At 41.6% G+C, this 20,023-nt stretch overlaps 1 protein-coding gene across 3 annotated transcripts in view; it reads left to right on the forward strand.

Moving 5' to 3' along the window:
• Window positions 1-20,023, forward strand: part of LOC115139547 (S-adenosylhomocysteine hydrolase-like protein 1) — a 65,111-nt gene that overhangs the window by 21,149 nt on the left and 23,939 nt on the right. For all 3 annotated transcript variants that reach the window (XM_029677069.2, XM_029677059.2, XM_029677079.2), the window contains exons 2-4: window positions 12,394-12,505; window positions 12,601-12,744; window positions 16,537-16,637. In XM_029677069.2, coding sequence (XP_029532929.1) covers window positions 12,394-12,505; window positions 12,601-12,744; window positions 16,537-16,637 — 357 coding nt within the window. The remainder of the gene's footprint in view (window positions 1-12,393; window positions 12,506-12,600; window positions 12,745-16,536; window positions 16,638-20,023) is intronic.

Raw genomic sequence — 20,023 nt, forward strand, 5'->3', positions numbered from 1 at the left:
TATTCAGCCCCTTTACTTTCAGTGCAGCAAACTCTCTCCAGAAGTTCAGTGAGGATCTCTGAATGATCCAATGTTGACCTAAATGACTAATGATGATAAATACAATCCACCTGTGTGTAATCAAGTCTCCGTATAAATGCACCTGCACTGTGATAGTCTCAGAGGTCCGTTAAAAGCGCAGAGAGCATCATGAAGAACAAGGAACACACCAGGCAGGTCCGAGATACTGTTGTGAAGAAGTTTAAAGCCGGATTTGGATACAAAAAGATTCCCCAAGCTTTAAACATCCCAAGGAGCACTGTGCAAGCGATAATATTGAAATGGAAGGCGTATCAGACCACTGCAAATCTACCAAGACCTGGCCGTCCCTCTAAACTTTCAGCTCATACAAGGAGAAGACTGATCAGAGATGCAGCCAAGAGGCCCATGATCACTCTGGATGAACTGCAGAGATCTACAGCTGAGGTGGGAGACTCTGTCCATAGGACAACAATCAGTCGTATATTGCACAAATCTGGCCTTTATGGAAGAGTGGCAAGAAGAAAGCCATTTCTTAAAGATATCCATAAAAAGTGTCGTTTAAAGTTTGCCACAAGCCACCTGGGAGACACACCAAACATGTGGAAGAAGGTGCTCTGGTCAGATGAAACCAACATTTTTTGGCAACAATGCAAAACGTTATGTTTGGCGTAAAAGCAACACAGCTCATCACCCTGAACACACCATCCCCACTGTCAAACATGGTGGTGGCAGCATCATGGTTTGGGCCTGCTTTTCATCAGCAGGGACAGGGAAGATGGTTAAAATTGATGGGAAGATGGATGGAGCCAAATACAGGACCATTCTGGAAGAAAACCTGATGGAGTCTGCAAAAGACCTGAGACTGGGACGGAGATTTGTCTTCCAACAAGACAATGATCCAAAACATAAAGCAAAATCTAAAATGGAATGGTTCAAAAATAAACATATCCAGGTGTTAGAATGGCCAAGTCAAAGTCCAGACCTGAATCCAATCGAGAATCTGTGGAAAGAACTGAAAACTGCTGTTCACAAATGCTCTCCATCCAACCTCACTGAGCTCGAGCTGTTTTGCAAGGAGGAATGGGAAAAATTTTCAGTCTCTCGATGTGCAAAACTGATAGAGACATACCCCAAGCGACTTACAGCTGTAATCGCAGCAAAAGGTGGCGCTACAAAGTATTAACTTAAGGGGGCTGAACAATTTTGCACGCCCAATTTTTCAGTTTTTGATTTGTTAAAAAAGTTGTGCATCTGTAGAAGTTTGAGTGCTTTTGGTGACAATCCAAATTTCCTCTGGCTCCTGAGGTTGAAGAGGCGCTGCTGCGCCTTCTTCACGACTCTGTCTGTGTGGGTGGACCAATTCAGTTTGTCGGTGATGTGTACGCCGAGGAACTTTAAAACTTACTACCCTCTCCACTACTGTTCCGTCGATGTGGATAGGGGGTGCCCCCTCTGCTGTTTCCTGAGTGTGAGGTTATTTTCCTGACACCACACTCCGAGGGCCCTCACCTCCTCCCTGTAGGCCGTCTAGTCGTTGTTGGTAATCAAGCCTACCACTGTAGTGTTGTCCGCAAACTTGATGATTGAGTTGGAGGCGTGCATGGCCACGCAGTCGTGGGTGAACAGGGAGTACAGGAGAGGGCTCAGAACGCACCCTTGTGGCCCCAGTGTTGAGGATCAGCAGGGTGGAGATGTTGTTACCTACCCTCACCACCTGGGGGCGGCCCGTCAGGAAGTCCAGTACTCAGTTGCACAGGGTGGGGTCGAGACCCAGGGTCTCGAGCTTGATGACGAGTTTGGAGGGTACTATGGTGTTAAATGCTGAGCTGTAGTCGATGAACAGCATTCTCACAGGTATTCCTCTTGTCCAGATGGGTTAGGGCAGTGTGGTTGAGATCGCATCGTCTGTGGACCTATTTGGGCGGTAAGCAAATTGGAGTGGGTCTAGGGTGTCAGGTAGGGTGGAGGTGATATGGTCCTTGACTAGTCTCTCAAAGCACTTCATGATGATGGAAGTGAGTGCTGTGGGGCGGTAGTCGTTTAGCTCAGTTACCTTAGCTTTCTTGGGAACAGGGACAATGGTGGCCCTGTTGAAGCATGTGGGAACAGCAGACACGGATAAGGATTGATTGAATATGTCCGTAAACACACCAGCCAGCTGGTCTGCGCATGCTCTGAGGACGCAGCTGGGGATGCACGTCGGCTGCAGTGAAGGAGAGTCCGCAGGTTTTGGTTGCGGGCCCTGTCAGCGGCACTGTATTGTCCTCAAAGCGGGCAAAAGTTATTTAGTCTGCCTGGGAGCAAGACATCCTGGTCCGTGACGGGGCTGGTTTTCTTTTTGTAATCCGTGATTGACTGTAGACCCTGCCACATACCTCTTGTGTCTGAGCTGTTGAATTGTGACTCTACTTTGTCTCTCTACTGACGCTTAGCTTGTTGGATTGCCTTGCGGAGGGAATAGCTACACTGTTTGTATTCGGTCATGTTTCCGGTCACCTTTCCCTGGTTAAAAGCATTGGTTCGCGCTTTCAGTTTCACGCGAATGCTGCCATCAATCCACGGTTTCTGGTTTGGGAATGTTTTAATCGTTGCTATGGGAACGAGATCATCAATGCACTTTCTAAAGAACTTGCTCACCGAATCAGTGTATTAGTCAATGTTGTTGTATGACGCAATGCGGAACATATTCCAGTCCAAGTGACCGAAGCGATCTTGAAGCGTGGAATCAGATTGGTCGGACGAGCGTTTAACAGACCTGAGCGCGGGAGCTTCTTGTTTTAGTTTGTCTGTAGGCAGGGAGCAACAAAATGGAGTCGTGGTCAGCTTTTCCGAAAGGAGAACGGAGGAGGGCCTTATATGCGTCGCGGAAGTTAGAATAGCAATGATACAAGGTTTTACCAGCCCTGGTTGCGCAATCGATATGCTGATACAATTTAGGGAGTCTTGTTTTCAGATTAGCCTTGTTAAAATCCCCAGCTACAATGAATGCAGCCTCAGGATATGTGGTTTCCAGTTTGCAAAGATTAAAATAAGTAAAATAATGTTCGTTCAGGGCCATCGACGTGTCTGCTTGGGGGGGAATATTTACGGCTGTGATTATAATCGAAGAGAATTCCCTTGGTAGATAATGCGGACAACATTTAATTGTGAGAAATTCTAAGTCCGGTGAACAGAAGGACTTAGTCAAAGGTTAATGAAATACAAATGGTATAGAGGGAAATAGTCCTATAATAAATACAACCTAAAACGTCTTATCTGGGAATATTGAAGACTCATGTTAAAAGGAACCACCAGCTTTTATATGTTCTCATGTTCTGAGCAAGGAACTGAAACGTTAGCTTTCTTACATAGCACATATTGCACTTTTACTTTATTATCCAACACTTTGTTTTTGCATTATTTAGACCAAATTGAACATGTTTCATTATTTTACTTGAGGCTAAATGGATTTTATTGATGTATTATATTAAGTTAAAATAAGTGTTCATTCAGTATTGTTGTAATTGTCATTATTACAAATACATTTTAAAAAATTGGCCGATCAATCGGTATCAGCTTTTTGGTCCTCCAATTATCGGTATCGGCGTTGAAAAATCATAATCGATCGACCTCTAGTCCACACCACAGCTCAGTATTTCAAGCCTCAGCAAAAGTGAGTTGTCACTTCACTAAAGATGGCTTTTGACCTCGAGTGACGACACTTCTCAATGAACTGACACATCTCAGTGAACCGACGTCTGTTGGCTAACACACCTAAAACGTATATTTTGGATTCTGCATTAAAAATAAAGCTCAACATTTCAGGATAGTATTATCCTGATGTGTGTAAATGTATTTAGGCTATACTACACACACTCTAGGCCACAATCACATACCTGATTCAACTCCAACACCACAACACAGTAGTTTTTCTGAGAAGGCATTCAAAATTCAAGTGCTCTCTTAGAAGTGAACAGAGTCCTTATGATATCACAAAGCTTAATGTGAATATATCCCCTTGCATACATATCCATTCACAATTTATAAATTTAGACTACTTTTACATGAAAAGTAATATACCAAAACCAATTCTCTCATCAAGTTGCAATACAATGTTTTGTCTTATGCCTCAGTATGTTTGTTTCATCACAGCTCTGATCACACATACTGTAGCTTTGAATTAGTTACAAACCACTATTATAGGTATCGGGTGATTTCAGATCTTTACATTTTTTGATCCAGGTTTCAAGTGAATTGAAGTTAATGGATGTCTAAATTAGGGCAGTCCCCAACTAAAAACAATCTTCGTCGACCAAGAGTCGTCTGTTCTTTCGACCAATTTTAAAAACGTTTATTTTTCCATAAATAGACACACCCTATGTGTTTTAATCAAATCAGCTATATGCACTGAGCTTGTCTGATGCTTTAAGCACACTGTTTAATGGAATAATTAAGACACAAAAATGACTAGAGGGAGTCAGACCGCAATTGATATGATTGTGCCGGGCCTGGCTCAGACTTGCTGCGCTGTGTTAAAAAAAATGACAGTGAATGACTGACTAGCACCTGTTGTCTCCCTCTCCTCCCTGCTGCAGCGACCACCACAGAACATTAACAGTATCTATCGCTCTGTCCATGTTGTTGAAGCTGCAACATAATTACAGCCATTTCTGACAAAGGTTCTGTTACCGAAATCCCTCATTTGTTTTGGAAATACATTCCCTATTCCCTCAACCCTTGTTCTCTTTACGTGACAAGTATACATTGCATGCACATGATCAATAGGGCCTGACCTATAGCATATCATAATCACATCAAACAATTGGTTATATCAAACTTTGAACACCGTAAAAGCCAAATGGATGCAAAACATGACAAATAAACTTGAAATGGGGCAATGTTTGCTGGTTGCACAGGAGGTAAAGAGGTAGTCAGATGTGTGGAAAAAATTAGACTAGTTGTGGAAAATACTGGAGGTCAAGAAAAATAAATTAAGGAGCAAGCGCTGCGTGCATATTTTGTGTGCCAAACAGGTGCTGTTAGATTCCAATATCATTTTCTGACCATTTGGAACAATGTAAACAACACAAAATAAATTATAAACGTATCAGAGTTTTTTAAAAGCCTTTTTTACAGCAAAGACGAAAAAGTCACATTCATTTGTGTATGCAATTTCCGAAATGGAACGGTTAATTTATTGTTTAGGCTAATTATTCTTGCTTTATTTTATTATAAAACTGAAATGCTTGATTGCACTTCAAATCATGATTAAAAAAATTTTCACCTATATTTAAGCAGGTAGGACAGTTGAGAACAAGTTCTTATTTACAACTGCGACCTGACCAAGATAAAGCAAAGCAATGCGACACAACCACACAGAGTTACACATGGAATAAACAAACGTACAGTCTATAGCACAATTAGAGAAGTATATTTACAGTGTGTGCAAATGAGGTAAGATTAGGGAGGTAAGGCAATAAATAGGCCATAGTGGCCGAAATAATTACAATTTCGCAAATAAACACTGGAGTGATAGATGTGCAGAAGATGAATGTGCAAGTAGAGATACTGGGGTGCAAAGGATCAAAAATAAATAACATGGGGATGAGGTAGTTGGGTGGGTTATTTACTTGAGGTCGACCGATTATGATTTTTCAACGCCAATAGCGATTTATTGGAGGACCAAAAAAAGCCGATACCTAATTAATCGGCCTATTTAAAAATGTTTTTTAAAAAAGATGTATTTATTTATTTTATATGTGTTATTTATGTAATAATGACAATTAGAACAATACTGAATGAACACTTATTTTAACTTAATATAATACATCAATAAAATCAATTTAGCCTCAAATAAATAATGACATGTTCAAGTTGGTTTAAATAATACATAAACAAAGGGTTGGAGAAGAAAGTAAAAGTGCAATGTGTGCCATGTAAGAAAGCTAACGTTTCAGTTCCTTGCTCAGAACACATGAAAGCTGGTGGTTCCTTTTATAAACATGAGTCTTCAATATTCCCAGGTAAGAAGTTGTAGTTATTATAGGAATATTTCTCTCTATACCATTTGTATTTCATATACCTTTGACTATTGGATGTTCAAATAGGTACTTTAGTATTGCCAGCCTAATCTCGGGAGTTGATAGGCTTGAAATCATAAACAGTGCAATGCTTGAAGCACAGCGAAGAGCTGCTGGCAAACGCACAAAAGTGCTGTTTGAATGAATGCTTACGAGCCTGCTGCTGCCTACCATCGCTCAGTCAGACTGCTCTATCAAATATCAAACCATAGACTTAATTATAACATAATAACACAAAGAAATACGAGCCTTAGGTCATTAATATGGTCAAATCCGGAAACAATTTTTTCGAAAACAAAACATTTATTCTTTCAGTGAAATATGGAACTGTTCCTTATTTTATCTAACGGGTGGCATCCATAAGTCTAAATATTCCTGTCACATTGCACAACCTTAAATGTTATGTCATAACTACGTACCATTCTGGCAAATTAGTTCGCAACGAGCCAGGCTGCCCAAACTGTTGTATATACCCTGACTCTGCGTGCAATGAACGCAAGAAGTGACACAATTTCCCTAGTTCAATATTGCCTGCTAACCTGGATTTCTTTTAACTAAATATGCAGGTTTAAAAAAATATATACTTCTGTGTATTGATTTTAAGAAAGGCGTTTATGGTTAGGTACATTCGTGCAACGATTGGGCTTTTGTTCTCAAATGCGCTTTTGTTAAAACATCCCTCGTTTGGCGAAGTTGGCTGTCTTTGTTAGGAAGAAATAGTCTTCAGAGTTGGCAACGAGCCAGGCGGCCCAAACTGATGCATATACCCTGACTCTGTTGCACAGAACGCAAGAGAAGTGACACAATGTTAGCAGCCAATATTAACTAAATATGCAGGTTTAAAAATATATACTTGTGTATTGATTTTAAGAAAGGCGTTGATGTTTATGGTTAGGTACACATTGGTGCAACGGCGGTGCTTTTTTCGCGAATGAGCTTGTTGAATCACCAGTTTGGCGAAGTAGGCTGTGATACAATGATAAATTAACAGGCACCGTATTGATTATATGCAACGCAGGACACGCTAGATAAACTAGTAATATCATCGACCATGTGCAGTTAACTAGTGATTATGTTTGATTGTTTTTTATAAGATACGTTTAATGCTAGCTTGCACCTTAACTTGGCTCCTTGCTGCACTCGCAAAACAGGTAGTCGGCCTGTCACGCAGTCTCCTTGTGGAGTGCAATGTAATCGGCCATGATCGGTGTTCAAAAATGGCGATTAATTATTATTATTATGAAAACTTTACAGATAGGCTATGTACAGCTGCAATGATCAGTACGCTGCTCTGACAGCTGATGCTTAAAGTTAGTGAGGGAGATATGAGTCTCCAGCTTCAGCTAATGACTCATATGCTGTGTGATGACATGAACGAATTAATGATTGATACAGTAGCCTATATAAGTATTGAAATACAGGCCTAAGTAAGTTGTGGTATTAAGACTAAACAGGATGTGCTCTTAGGCCTACAGCTCAGTAGTGGTTATACAAGGCTGCTATACTAAGGCTGCTATAATGATGATCATAATAATAATAACAATGATATCAAGAAAATGTATTATAAATATAATTTTTCTGTGAATTTGGAACAGTGTAAATACCAGAGCGGCTGTTCTAACGGAAAAAAGTGTAAAGCCTTTATTACAGCAAAGCAAAGATTTAAAAACAGCAGAATTTGTGAAATTGTTTATCCAACATGTTGTGGTTGCGTGAGGCTTGGTGCTCACGGAATCAGAAGGCAATTAAACAAACACTCAAAACAGGCTATATAAACAGAATCTGTCTTCTCTGTAGATATACACTACCTGTCAAAGGTTTTAGAACACCTACTCGTTCAATCTTAATTTGGACTATTTTCTACATTGTAGAGTAATAGGGAAGACATCAAAACTATGGAATCATGTAGTAACCAAAAAAGTGTTAAACAAATGTTTATTTTTTAGATTCTTCAAATAACCACCCGTTGCCTTTATGACAGCTTTGCACTCTCTTGGCATTCTCTCAACCAGCCTCACTTGGAATGTTTTTCCAATAGTCTTGAAGGAATTCCCACATTTAACATTTTTTAAATGTAACCTTTATTTAACCAGGTAGGCAAGTTGAGAACAAGTTCTCATTTCCAATTGCGACCTGGCCAAGATAAAGCAAAGCAGTTCAACACATACAACAGAGTAAAACAAACATACAGTCAATAATACAGTAGAAAAATAAGTCTATATACGATGTGAGCAAATGAGGTGAGATAAGGGAGGTAAAGGCAAAAATAACACTGCATCCAATTTATTGAGTAGGGTATTGGAGACTATTTTGTAAATGACATCGCCGAAGTCGAGGATCGGTAGGATGGTCAGTTTTACGAGGGTATGTTTGGCAGCATGAGTGAAGGATGCTTTGTTGCGAAATAGGAAGCCAATTCTAGATTTATCTTTGGATTGGAGACTAGTGCAGGCTGCGATCGGTTGAAGAGCATGCATTTAGTTTTACTTGTACTTAAGGGCAGTTGGAGGCCACGGAAGGAGAGTTGTATGGCGTTGAAGCTCGCCTGAAGGGTTGTTAACCATGTCCAAAGAAGTGCCAGAATTATACAGAATGGTGTTGTCTGCGTAGAGGTGGATCAGACACACCAGCAGCAAGGGCGACATCATTGACGTATACAGAGAAGAGAGTCGGCCCAAGATTTGAACCCTGTGGCACCCCCATAGACTGCCAAGACCCGGACAACAGGCCCTCCGATTTGACACACTGAACTCTATCAGAGAAGTAGTTGGTGAACCAGGCGAGGCAATCATTTGAGAAACCAAGGCTATCGACTCTGCCGATGAGGATGTGGTGATTGACAGAGTCGAAAGCCTTGGCCAGGTCAATGAATACGGCTGCACAGTATTGTTTCATATCGATGGCGGTTAAGATATCGTTTAAGACCTTGAGCGGGGCTGAGGGGCACCCATGACCAGCTCTGAAACGGAGAAGGTGCGGTGGGATTCGAAATGGTTGGTAATCTGTTTGTTGACTTGGCTTTCGAAGACCTTAGAAAGACAGGGTAGGATGGATATAGGTTTGTAGCAGTTTGGGTCATGAGTTTCCCCTGCTTTGAAAAGGGGGATGACCGCAGCTGCTTTCCAGTCTTTGGTAATCTCAGACGACACGAAAGAGGTTGAACAGGCAAGTAATAGGGGTTGCAACAATTTCGGCAGATAGTTTTAGAAAGAAATGTTCCAGATTGGCTAGCCCGGCTGATTTGTAGGGGTCCAGATTTTGCAGCTCTTTCAGAACATCAGCTGACTGGATTTGGGAGAAGGAGAAATGTGGAAGGCTTGGGCGAGTTGCTGTGGGGGGTGCAGTGCTGTTGACCGGGGTAGGAGTAGCCAGGTGGAAAGCATGGCCAGCCGTAGAAAAATGCTTATTAAAATTCTCAATTATAGTGGATTTATCGGTGGTGACGGAGTTTCCTGTCCTCGGTGCAGTGGGCAGCTGGGAGGAGATGTTCTTATTCTCCATGGACTTTAGTGTCCCAGAACTTATTTGAGTTTGAATTGCAGGAAGCAAATTTCTGCTTGAAAAAGCTAGCCTTGGCTTTTCTAACTGCCTGTGTATATTTGTTTTTAACTTCCCTGAAAAGTTGCATATCATGGGGGCTGTTCGATGCTAAAGCAGAATGCCATAGGATGTTTTTGTGTTGGTTAAGGGCAGTCTGGTCTGGAGAGAACCGAGGGCTTTATCTGTTCCTGGTTCAAAATTTCTTGAATGGGACATGCTTATTTAAGATGGTGAGGAAGGCATTTAAAAGAAATAACCAGGCATCCTCTACTGACGGGATGAGGTCAAATTCCTTCCAGGATCCTTCCAAGTGTTTCAGGGAGCGTTTGACAGGGATGAGTGAAGGTCGCTTGAAAGCTGACTCATTACGGTTGCAGTTAATGAGGCAGTGTTCACTGAGATCTTAGTTGAAAATGCAGAGGTGTATTTAAAGGGCAAGTTGGTTAGGATGATTTCTATGAGGCTGCCCGTGTTTACTGCTTTGGGGTGGTACCTGGTAGGTTCATTGATAATTTGTGTAAGATTGAGGGCATCAAGCTTAGATTGTAGGATGGCTGGGGTGTTAAGCATGTTTAAGTCACCTAGCAGCACGAGCTCTGAAGATAGATGGGGGCAATCAGTTCACATATAGTGTCCAGAGCACAGCTGGGGGCAGAGGGTGGTCTATGGCAGGTGGCAACGGTGAGAGACTTGTTTTTAGAGAGTTTTTAAAAGTAGAAGTTAAAATTGTTTGGGTACAGACCTGGATAGTAGGACAGAACTCTGCAGGTCATCTCTGCAGTAGATTGCAACACCGCCCCCTTTGGCCGTTCTATCTTGTCTGAAAATGTTGTAGTTTGGGATGGAGATTTCAGAGTGTTTGGTGGTCTTCCTAAGCCAGAATTCAGACACAGCTAGGACATCCGGGTTGGCAGTGTGCTACAGCAGTGAATAAAATAAACTTAGGGAGGAGGCTTCTAATGTTAACATGCATGAAACCAAGGCTATTACGGTTACAGAAGTCATCAAAAGAGAGCGCCTGGGGAATAGGAGTGGAGCTAGACACTGCAGGGCCTGGATTCACCTCTACGCACCTCGTGCGTTTCTGTCGGTAGATTAGTGGGGTTCCGTGTGTGTAGAGGGGACCAATCCAATTGGCAAAATAGATATAGTTGTAGTGACCCAGATAGCAGCCTATAAGACAGCTAACGATTAGCGGGCCGCAGATGGGCGTTCACGACAGAGGGGCCAGTTGGATAACTCCCCCGGGCAGATAACGTCGGTTGTCCAGTCGTGAAGGCCCGGTGGGGCTCCGTGTCGGCAGTAAAACGTGTCCAGATAGTTGATTGTAGCCCAGGAGTGGCTGATGGAACTCTTCAGCTGGCTATATTTGGGCTCCAGACCAAAGGACAAATTTCTACTGGTCTAATGTCCATTTTCTCGTGTTTCTTGGCCCAAACACGTCTTCTTATTATTGGTGACCTTTAGTAGTGGTTTCTTTGTAGTAATTCGACCATAAAGGCCTGATTCACGCAGTCTGCTCTGAACAGTTGATGTTGAGATGTCTGTTACTTGAACTCTGAGACAATTATTTGGGCCGCAATTTCTGAGGCTAGTAACGCTAATGAACTTATCCTCTGCAGCAGAGGTGACTCTGGGTCTTCCTTTCCTGTGGCGGTCGTCATGAGAACCAGTTTCATCATAGCGCTTGATGGTTTTTGCGACTGCACTTGAAGAAACGTTCAAAGTTCTTGAAATGTTCCCGGATTGACCGACCTTCATGTCTTAAAGTAATGACTGGCTGTCGTTTCTCTTTGCTTATTTGAGCTGTTCTTGCCATAATTTGGATTTAGCCCTATTTGGGAAAATACCATCTTCTGTATACCACCCCTACCTTGTCATAACACAACTTTCTGGCTCAAATGCATTAGGGAAAGAAATTCTACAAATGAACTTTAAGAATGCACACCTGTTAATTGAAATGCATTCCAGGTGACTACCTCATGAAGCTGTTTGAGAGAATCCCAAGAGTGTGCAAAGCTGTCATCAAGGCAAAGGGTGGCTATTTGAAGAATCTAAAATATATTTTGATTTCGTTTGACTTTTTTGGTTACTACATGATTACATATGTGTTATTTCAATAACTTCAATAACATTCTACAATGTATAAAATAGTGAAAAATATAGAAAAACCCTTGAATGAGTAGGTGTTCTAAAACTTTTGACAGGTAGTGTATATGGATTATTTATAAAGCCAGGCACATTTAACAGTTCGGCTATTGATTCTAGACCTAATTAAGTTGGTGTTACCTCACTTTTCTTAGGCAATAAGGCAAGGGCTGTTTCTCGTCTCCTTATTCTGCTGCCTCCGCCGCGTTGTTCTCAACACCAATATGCTGTTTTACCTTTGTTATTATGCACATAGCAACATGGTCTAGGAAAAGGTGGCAATTCAACAGCACGCTGATGTGTTTCAGAACCATGGACAGCGACGACTATCCAATGCGGGAGAAAACACATGTTATAAAATAATATTTTTATTAGTGTTGCACTATAGTTCTTACGTCATATAACAAATTAATTGCTGTAGTGCGTGCCATCCCCACGTCCTCCACAATGGATTAGTCTACTTCGACAGGCATGAATCAGACTGGTGTCTTGTACACCATGAATTATAATTATTTGAATTTTTTTGCTACTGCTCGACTAATGATATCTCGGTCAACCAATAATCGACCAGTAGATTAAATGGGGTCGGCCCTATTCTAAATTGTACCCTCTTTTGCACCTTCAGCAAATCCAGTTTGTGGAAGACAAGCAGGAGTTCAGCAGGTTCCCTACCAAGGCTGGCCGACGCTCGCTGTCTCGATCCATCTCTCAGTCATCCACGGACAGCTACAGCTCCGGTACTACACAAACAAACACACATATACATACATAGCTATGTATGGATTGCTTGACCCTTTCTTGCTGACTTTCCCTTCTCTGTCTCCTTTCCCAGCTGCGTCCTACACAGACAGCTCTGACGATGAGACTTCACCACGGGACAAAACACAGCTCAACTCCAAGGGCACCAGTGACTTCTGTGTGAAGAACATCAAACAGGCCGAATTTGGTCGTCGCGAGATTGAGATTGCAGAACAAGGTACAGTAACATGACTCAGTAACCTGTCACCTTCACCTCTCACATACAGAACAACACAAGACGATAAGAAGTGATAAACCTAAAAACGTTCCTAGGGGGCTCCAGGTGTAAGGTACTGGTTGTTGGTTATTTAAAGCATGTTCTCGAATTTTGCTGTTTTATGGCATGAATCAATTAGACTAATCAATGGTTGACAGTCTTTGATCATAGGTAATGTTAGGACATGTTAATAAAAACCACTACTGGCATCAATCAGGATGAAAAGAGCAACAAAAACATTTCTGTGAACAACCGACAGTAAAGTATATCTAAATATTGCTCTTGCCAGGACTTTGGGCCTGTTGCTCAGAAATGTACTAGAGTTCCACCCTCCAAGACCAGGATTGGCCATGTCAGATTAACCAATACACTGATTGAAGGGGAGAATCTGGGATAAGAAAATAACAGCTTCTCTCAGTTCTGTGAATGACTGACATCCTCTATAGCAGCTAGAGTCTAGCTAGTTATCTATATTAAGCTTGTTATCTTTAGTCAGATTGACCTCGACCAATCTGTCTGCAGATATGTCTTTTGCTCTTAAGGGCTTAATAGATGACTGCTGTGTCGTGTTATTAGGCTTTTCTTTGGTTTTGCTGATCAGTCATTTGAAGTGTAACTCACACAAGTCACATCAGAGAGAGAAAAACATTATGCAGAAAAATCTAAGATTCACTGGTTCTAACTATGGTTGTGGCGGTCATGAAATGTTGTCAGCTGGTGATTGTCAAGCAAATAACTGCCGGTCTCACGGTAATTGACCTTTAATTACAATTAACACGTTTAGCCCAGTCAAAACTGTTCGCTGCTCTGGCCCCCCAATGGTGGAACAAACTCCCTCACGACGCCAGGACAGCGGAGTCAATCACCACCTTCCGGAGACACCTGAAACCCCACCTCTTTCAGGAATACCTAGGATAGGATAAAGTAATCCTTCTCACCCCCCTTAAAAGATTTAGATGCACTATTGTAAAGTGGCTGTTCCACTGGATGTCTTAAGGTGAACGCACCAATTTGTAAGTCGCTCTGGATAAGAGCGTCTGCTAAATGACTTAAATGTAAATGTTAAATGTAGCATCTCTTGGCTTCCACGCATAGCCTGCAAGTCACTGATGCAGACCTTTGGTCTAAAGAAACATGATATGAGGAAAATTTAGTCAATTTCAGAAGAACAGAATAGCAAACTTTGAATTGTCCTTATGTTAGGCCCAGATCTGGCTATTCCGTAGCTGTGGGCTACACTAGTTCATTTAGCAAACAACATTTGCTTAGAATTCCGTGGCATTATTTTATAGTATAAAGAATCCAATTGAACATAGCTGAATAAAATAGAAAGGATATTTTCTCCAAGCTATTTCCGAGGGAGTGCGCACATGCGGCTCGTCTGTGTTGAGCGGTTAACAAAGAAACAGGTCATCCTACATGCTTAATTTAGTTAATTATGCAAATGTTGTTGTGATACAAACGTTGGGCTATATGTTTTGATTTTTAATACATTCTAATGCTGCATGATGCGACTCTAATGATGACTTGAAAAAAGTCATGGAAGGCATGAGCTCTGCTTTGTTGATTTTGAAGGATGCACACACTTCATCAGTCTCTCATTCACAATTTGAGAAGCGCTTGATAATATGCTCCCCAGGCCTCGAAATTCCAGCGGCATCCTCCTTGTGTGGCAGTAATGCCCCCTAAAAAAATCCATGCGTTTTGCGGCCAAAGTGGCCGATGTGCCCTTGGGCTGAATATAATATTTATCATTCCCTTCTCCCGGCAGCCACCTCTCACTCACATGGCTCTCTCAGATATCTGGCTCTCACATGGCTCTCTCAGATACCAATGCCCGTCATTTGATCGGGTCCTTCTCACAGCCATCTCAGCACTGAAGTAGGCTTGAAGTGAAGACAGACACATCGGGGACACAACTGTGCGCGTCCCTCTTATTGAATTCCGCGGTGCCTATTGAAGATGTTAGAAGAACTGTCCATATTTACTTTGACAGCCAACAAGATGAGTAGGCCTAACGAAAAGCACTAGCCTATGTCAATCTACTATCCCCCCATAGTACAAAAGTTTATCTATTCTTTTCCTTCTGTGTGAGAAATAAATATTCCAAATATACTCTGTTTGATGCGATAGATCCCAAATGAATACAACCATTCGGATAAAAAAAATGTTTTAAAGAAATGAGGCTGATGCAACAATTCAGAACATTTAGCTTAAAATGTTCATAAAGTATTAGGTTATTTCCTCAGATTATAAGCGTAGCAATGCGCACAATTAGCGGGAAAACACTGTTCTCAAAAGTAACCGCAAATTTGATTATGCATGTAATGCTTTATTATAAAGGTGTATTTCTGTGGTGAAAATGATCTTCCTGAAACTCACGTGCCGCCTTTGTATGCCAGTTAGGCTCAACACCGGTTTTGAAGCAGATTGTGCTTAATTTTTGGAAGTTATTTGCCCATTTTATTTGTGATACAAATCTTATCAACAAATATAGGCCTATGGGCTAGGCTACATGAGAAGTGTGGCTATGATTTTAATACGTTTTACAATTTTTTAATTTATTTTTTTGCCTTACTGCGCACGCTGGGCATCATTCATAAGTTATAATACATTTCAGGTGTGGCTGAAATAACCAAATCCCTTCATTTGAAGGGGTGTCCACATACTTTTGTGTATAGGTGGGAAATTAATTTTGATATAGAATGGACCATTATCATGCACCTGTCTCGGAACAGGGGCAGGGGAAAAACAACAAATGTTATTCATGCACTTAAATATCGAATGGAGGACGCTTTTCCCATGGTTCATTTTCATGCCAGCCAGGTAGGCTGTACTCCTGTGGTAAAGTAAAGCAATGTGCTTAATGTTAGGAAAGTTAAAAATAAATATAGTAGGCCTAGCCTATAGAAAGCTAATTGGATCCGCCTATTTTTAATAGAGGCCATCAAAACTCTGTCTTCTCACGCAATTGCATAGCCTATAGAAATGTTGTGCACCATAAGCTTATGGGCTTTCATGAAGTGTTGGATTTTCGATTACGTTTGTGTTGTCAGAGTGATTAGAGGGACAATAGAGTGCTGAGTACCATGCAGTTAGCAAGCTTAGTAGGCTACTAATGACCAGCAGCATCAGAGCTCGGAGAATCCTAGTTACCGTGACTAAGCGGTCATGTAGAATTTGACTGAGGTCATGACTCCTGACCGCCTGTGTGGTGGTAATACGGTCACCGTAACAGCCCTTGGCCTAACCACTAGTTGACACCTTTGATGAAGCTGACCTTCAGTTTTTGCCATGTAGCAAATTCTTTGTCTAAAGTTCTCATTTTATCATTGCGTTTGATTTCAGACATTACTCCCCAAATAATTTAGATTTGATGTGTTGTCCTTGGCCTAAATGTTTTTTTTATGTGCAGCATGGCAGCTGAATCTACACCCCTAACACTGTCAGCACAACTCCAGAGCTTGATGTGGAGTGATCATCATTGTCCAATATGCATTGGCAGGTTGCAAAGTCATAGCTTATTTGAGGTTATTTGAATTTTACGGCGCTCAGAAGGTTTTGGTGTAGGAAATTCTTTGAGTCCCTTAATTTTGAGAGAGATTTGTGTGGAAGATGGGAGAGTTGGAAGGGCTTTATATTCAGACCACTTTTCTGTTTATCTACTCTCTGAATGTAGCTAACATGTTTGGAATCTCTTTTTCTCCATCTCTTTCACTCTCTTTATCACCCCACTTCTCTCTTTCTCCACAGATATGTCAGCATTAATCTCCCTCAGGAAGAGAGCCCAGGGAGAGAAGCCACTTGCTGGGGCAAAAATTGTTGGCTGCACTCACATCACTGCCCAGACTGCAGTAAGAAAACTCTGTCTTCTTACCTATCTTAATATCTCTGCCAAGGCTACAGGAGGACATTTTCATCCGTATAAAGTAGGATTTGAAGGTCACAGCGTACACAGAGACTTTTGCAGTAACCAAGTTGGCCCTGTTGTTTACACTAACTTACACTGTCTCCAATACCCAAGCTTTGCTGCAATGAGACACCTCTCCCTCTGACATACCCAAATATCAGTGCGAAGACTTCCCCACAGTATCGCTACTACAGAATAAGGTTGTGCGGTATACAGATTTTCATATCTTCATACCGTTCTTCTCTCATCCCGGGATTTACGGTATTACTAGCTTAGTACACAAGGGCGGAAAAATTCTAAATTAACTAACGAGCGCAATCGAGAGAGAAATGAATTGCAAAGACAGGCAATCCAGCTCCTAAAATTATACATGTATAGGTAGGAGCTACCGAATGTCATTTTTGGTGTGTTTTGACATTTTATAAGAGAATTTGAAAGAGAGACATTGTGCAAATGAACAGTACTGGCACTAGAGCAGAATGTGTACACACTGTCTGTGTGGAGTCTGGAGTCGCTAAGGCAATGCTCTGAGAAGATTGGCAAGGAGCAGTTGTGGTAGAAGCAGACGGGCAGAGAATGGAGAGGAGAAAAAACGCATGGAAATCAGAATGGTTTGTTGGAAGGGCTTTGACTTCTCAAACACGGCAGAAAGCCAACACAATCACCATCACCTTATTAATTCAGCCACTTACTTAGATAGCTAGCAATTTAAACTTAGGGGTTGTGTTAATGCAGAATTCATAGTTTTTTCTTTTTTTTTACCCCCATTTTCTCCCCAATTTCGTGGTATCCCCAATTATTAGTAGTTACCGTCTTGTCTCATCGCTACAACTCCCGTACGGGCTTGGGAGAGACGAAGGTCGAGAGACATGCGTCCTCCGAAACACAACCCAACCAAGCCGCACTGCTTCTTAACACAGCGCGCATCCAACCCGGAAGCCAGCCACACCAATGTGTCGGAGGAAACAGCGTACACCTAGCGACCTGGTCAGCGTGTACTGCGCCCGGCCCGCCACAGGAGTCGCTAGTTCGCGATGAGACAAGGATATCCCTACCGGCCAAACCCTCCCTAACCCCGACGACGCTAGGACAATTGTGCTAGCAGATGGACCTCCCGGTCGCGGCCGGCTGCGACAGAACCTGGGCTCGAACCCAGAGTCTCTGGTGGCACAGCTAGCAGTGCCTTAGACCACTGCGCCACCCAGGAGGCCAAATTCTTAGTTTACTACACAGAAAAAATCAAATAAAATGCAAAATAAATATATTGCTGCATTTTGTAAGCACAAATCTAAAATGCTTCTTATTGTAATTTCTGCTTGGCATCAGACAAATCTTGAATGAGAATTCACAAACTGGCGTTCTATCAGCAGACAGCGCGCTGTGACTGACTTTTCTCAGGTACTTTTCTCAGCGTAGACACACTCCTTTTCTCTGGTAAAATGCAAGATGAACCTTAAGGAAAAACATTAAGAAATGTACCTGGCTACATTATTTCTAAGATAAGAAAATACCTTGCTTTTTCATCGTAAGCCCATTTAGCCTACTTGTGTGTGGCTGCCATTCAAATAGCTTTTCACTTCTGTTGTCGTCTGATGAAAATGAAGCTATTTTGCCGAATGTGTTTCACTAATGTATTTTCTGTGAAGGACAACTATAGTTGCATGTCCCTGATCACTCTATTGAAGCAAAGAAACACTGACTTTCCATATAAAACACAACCGCTGTCAATACACAGCTGGACTCATCTGCTTCCACTTTCTCCAGCTGTGCTATTTACAAGCAAAAACGTGACTGGCTCAACTGTTCTGGGGAACTACAGAGAACTTCATTATGTAAATAATGTGACTGGTGAAATGAACACAATCTGCTTATCTTCTAACATATTGCACAAGTTGACTGCAGGTATTTACTTAAAAAGTTACTATACATTTTAATGTATAGATAAACTTCAAAAATAATGTTTAACGGTATTGAAAAACCATCCTGTGGTTATTTCCAAAAACGGAATATGATATACCGCCCAAGCCTACCGCAGAACCCAACCACCACTGCTTTAACTGCAGCATTCTGCTCTGTGGCTAATCATGGTAGCTGGCTCATCTCATGACAGCCCGTAAATAATGTTCAGTGTCTGTATACCCCATTTGCATCTACGATTTAACAAGCAGATCGAGTATATTGATGCTGTGAATAAGCTTATATATATATATACATACAGTGCCTTTAGAAAGTATTCACACCTCTTACAGCCTGAATTTAAAATTGATTAACTTGAGATTTTGCGTCGCTGAACTACAAACATTATACACATTTTATTATTAATATAATAGGAAAAGCTGAAATGTCTTAAATCGGTAAGTATTCAAACCTAAATATTCAGGTGTAAACATTTGCTTACTAGGTCACAAAATAAGATGCATGATTTTTGAATGATAACATTATTTTCTATAAGGTCCCCTAGTCGAAAAGTGCAATTCAAGCACAGGGAGGTTTTCCAATGTCTCGCAAAGAAGGGCACCTGTTGGTAGATAAAAAAATAATTTAAAAAAGACACTGACTATCCCTTTGAGCATGTTGAAGTTCTCAATTACGCTTTGGATAGTGTGTCAATATACCCAGTCACTACAAAGATACCAGTGTCCTTCATAACTCAGTTGCCGGAGAGGAAGGAAACCACGTGGTATTACACCATGAGGCCAATAGTGATTAAAAGCGTTGGAGTTTAATAACTGTGATAGAATACTGAGGATGTAGTTACTCCACAATGCTAACCTAAATGACAGTGAAAAGAAGGAAGCCTGTACAGCAGTGGTCACCAAACTACGGCCCGCGGGCCGGATACGGCCCGTCAGCACATTTGGCCCGGCCCTCTGAACAATACCAGAGACGCTATCGAATTTTTTTCCTATTTGGCCTCCAGAAAAAAAATCCTAGGCCCGGCCCTGTCAAAGAGAGAACAGAATAATGGCGAAAAGGTTAGGTAAGAGAAAAATTGATTCAGAATGCAGGGTATTTAACCTGCAGTGGACAAACGATTTTTTTTTTGTTCAATGCAAAGAAAAGGCTGTTTGTCTCATCTGTCAAGAGACGGTGGCGGTATTCAAAGAATACAATCTTCGCCGACACTATGAATCCCGTCACAAAGACAAGTACGATAGCTTGCAAGGCCAAATACGAGCAGACAAACTCTCAAAGCTAAAAAGTGGACTACTATCTCAGCAGAATACATTTGTACGCCAAGCTCAGCTGAACCAGGCATCCGTTCGGGCCAGCTTTCGGGTTGCTAAACTGATAGCAAGAAGCGGTAAGCCTTTCACTGACGGAGAGTTT

The sequence above is a fragment of the Oncorhynchus nerka genome, linkage group LG2 (assembly GCF_034236695.1).
Source record: "Oncorhynchus nerka isolate Pitt River linkage group LG2, Oner_Uvic_2.0, whole genome shotgun sequence".
Lineage (NCBI taxonomy): Eukaryota > Metazoa > Chordata > Actinopteri > Salmoniformes > Salmonidae > Oncorhynchus > Oncorhynchus nerka.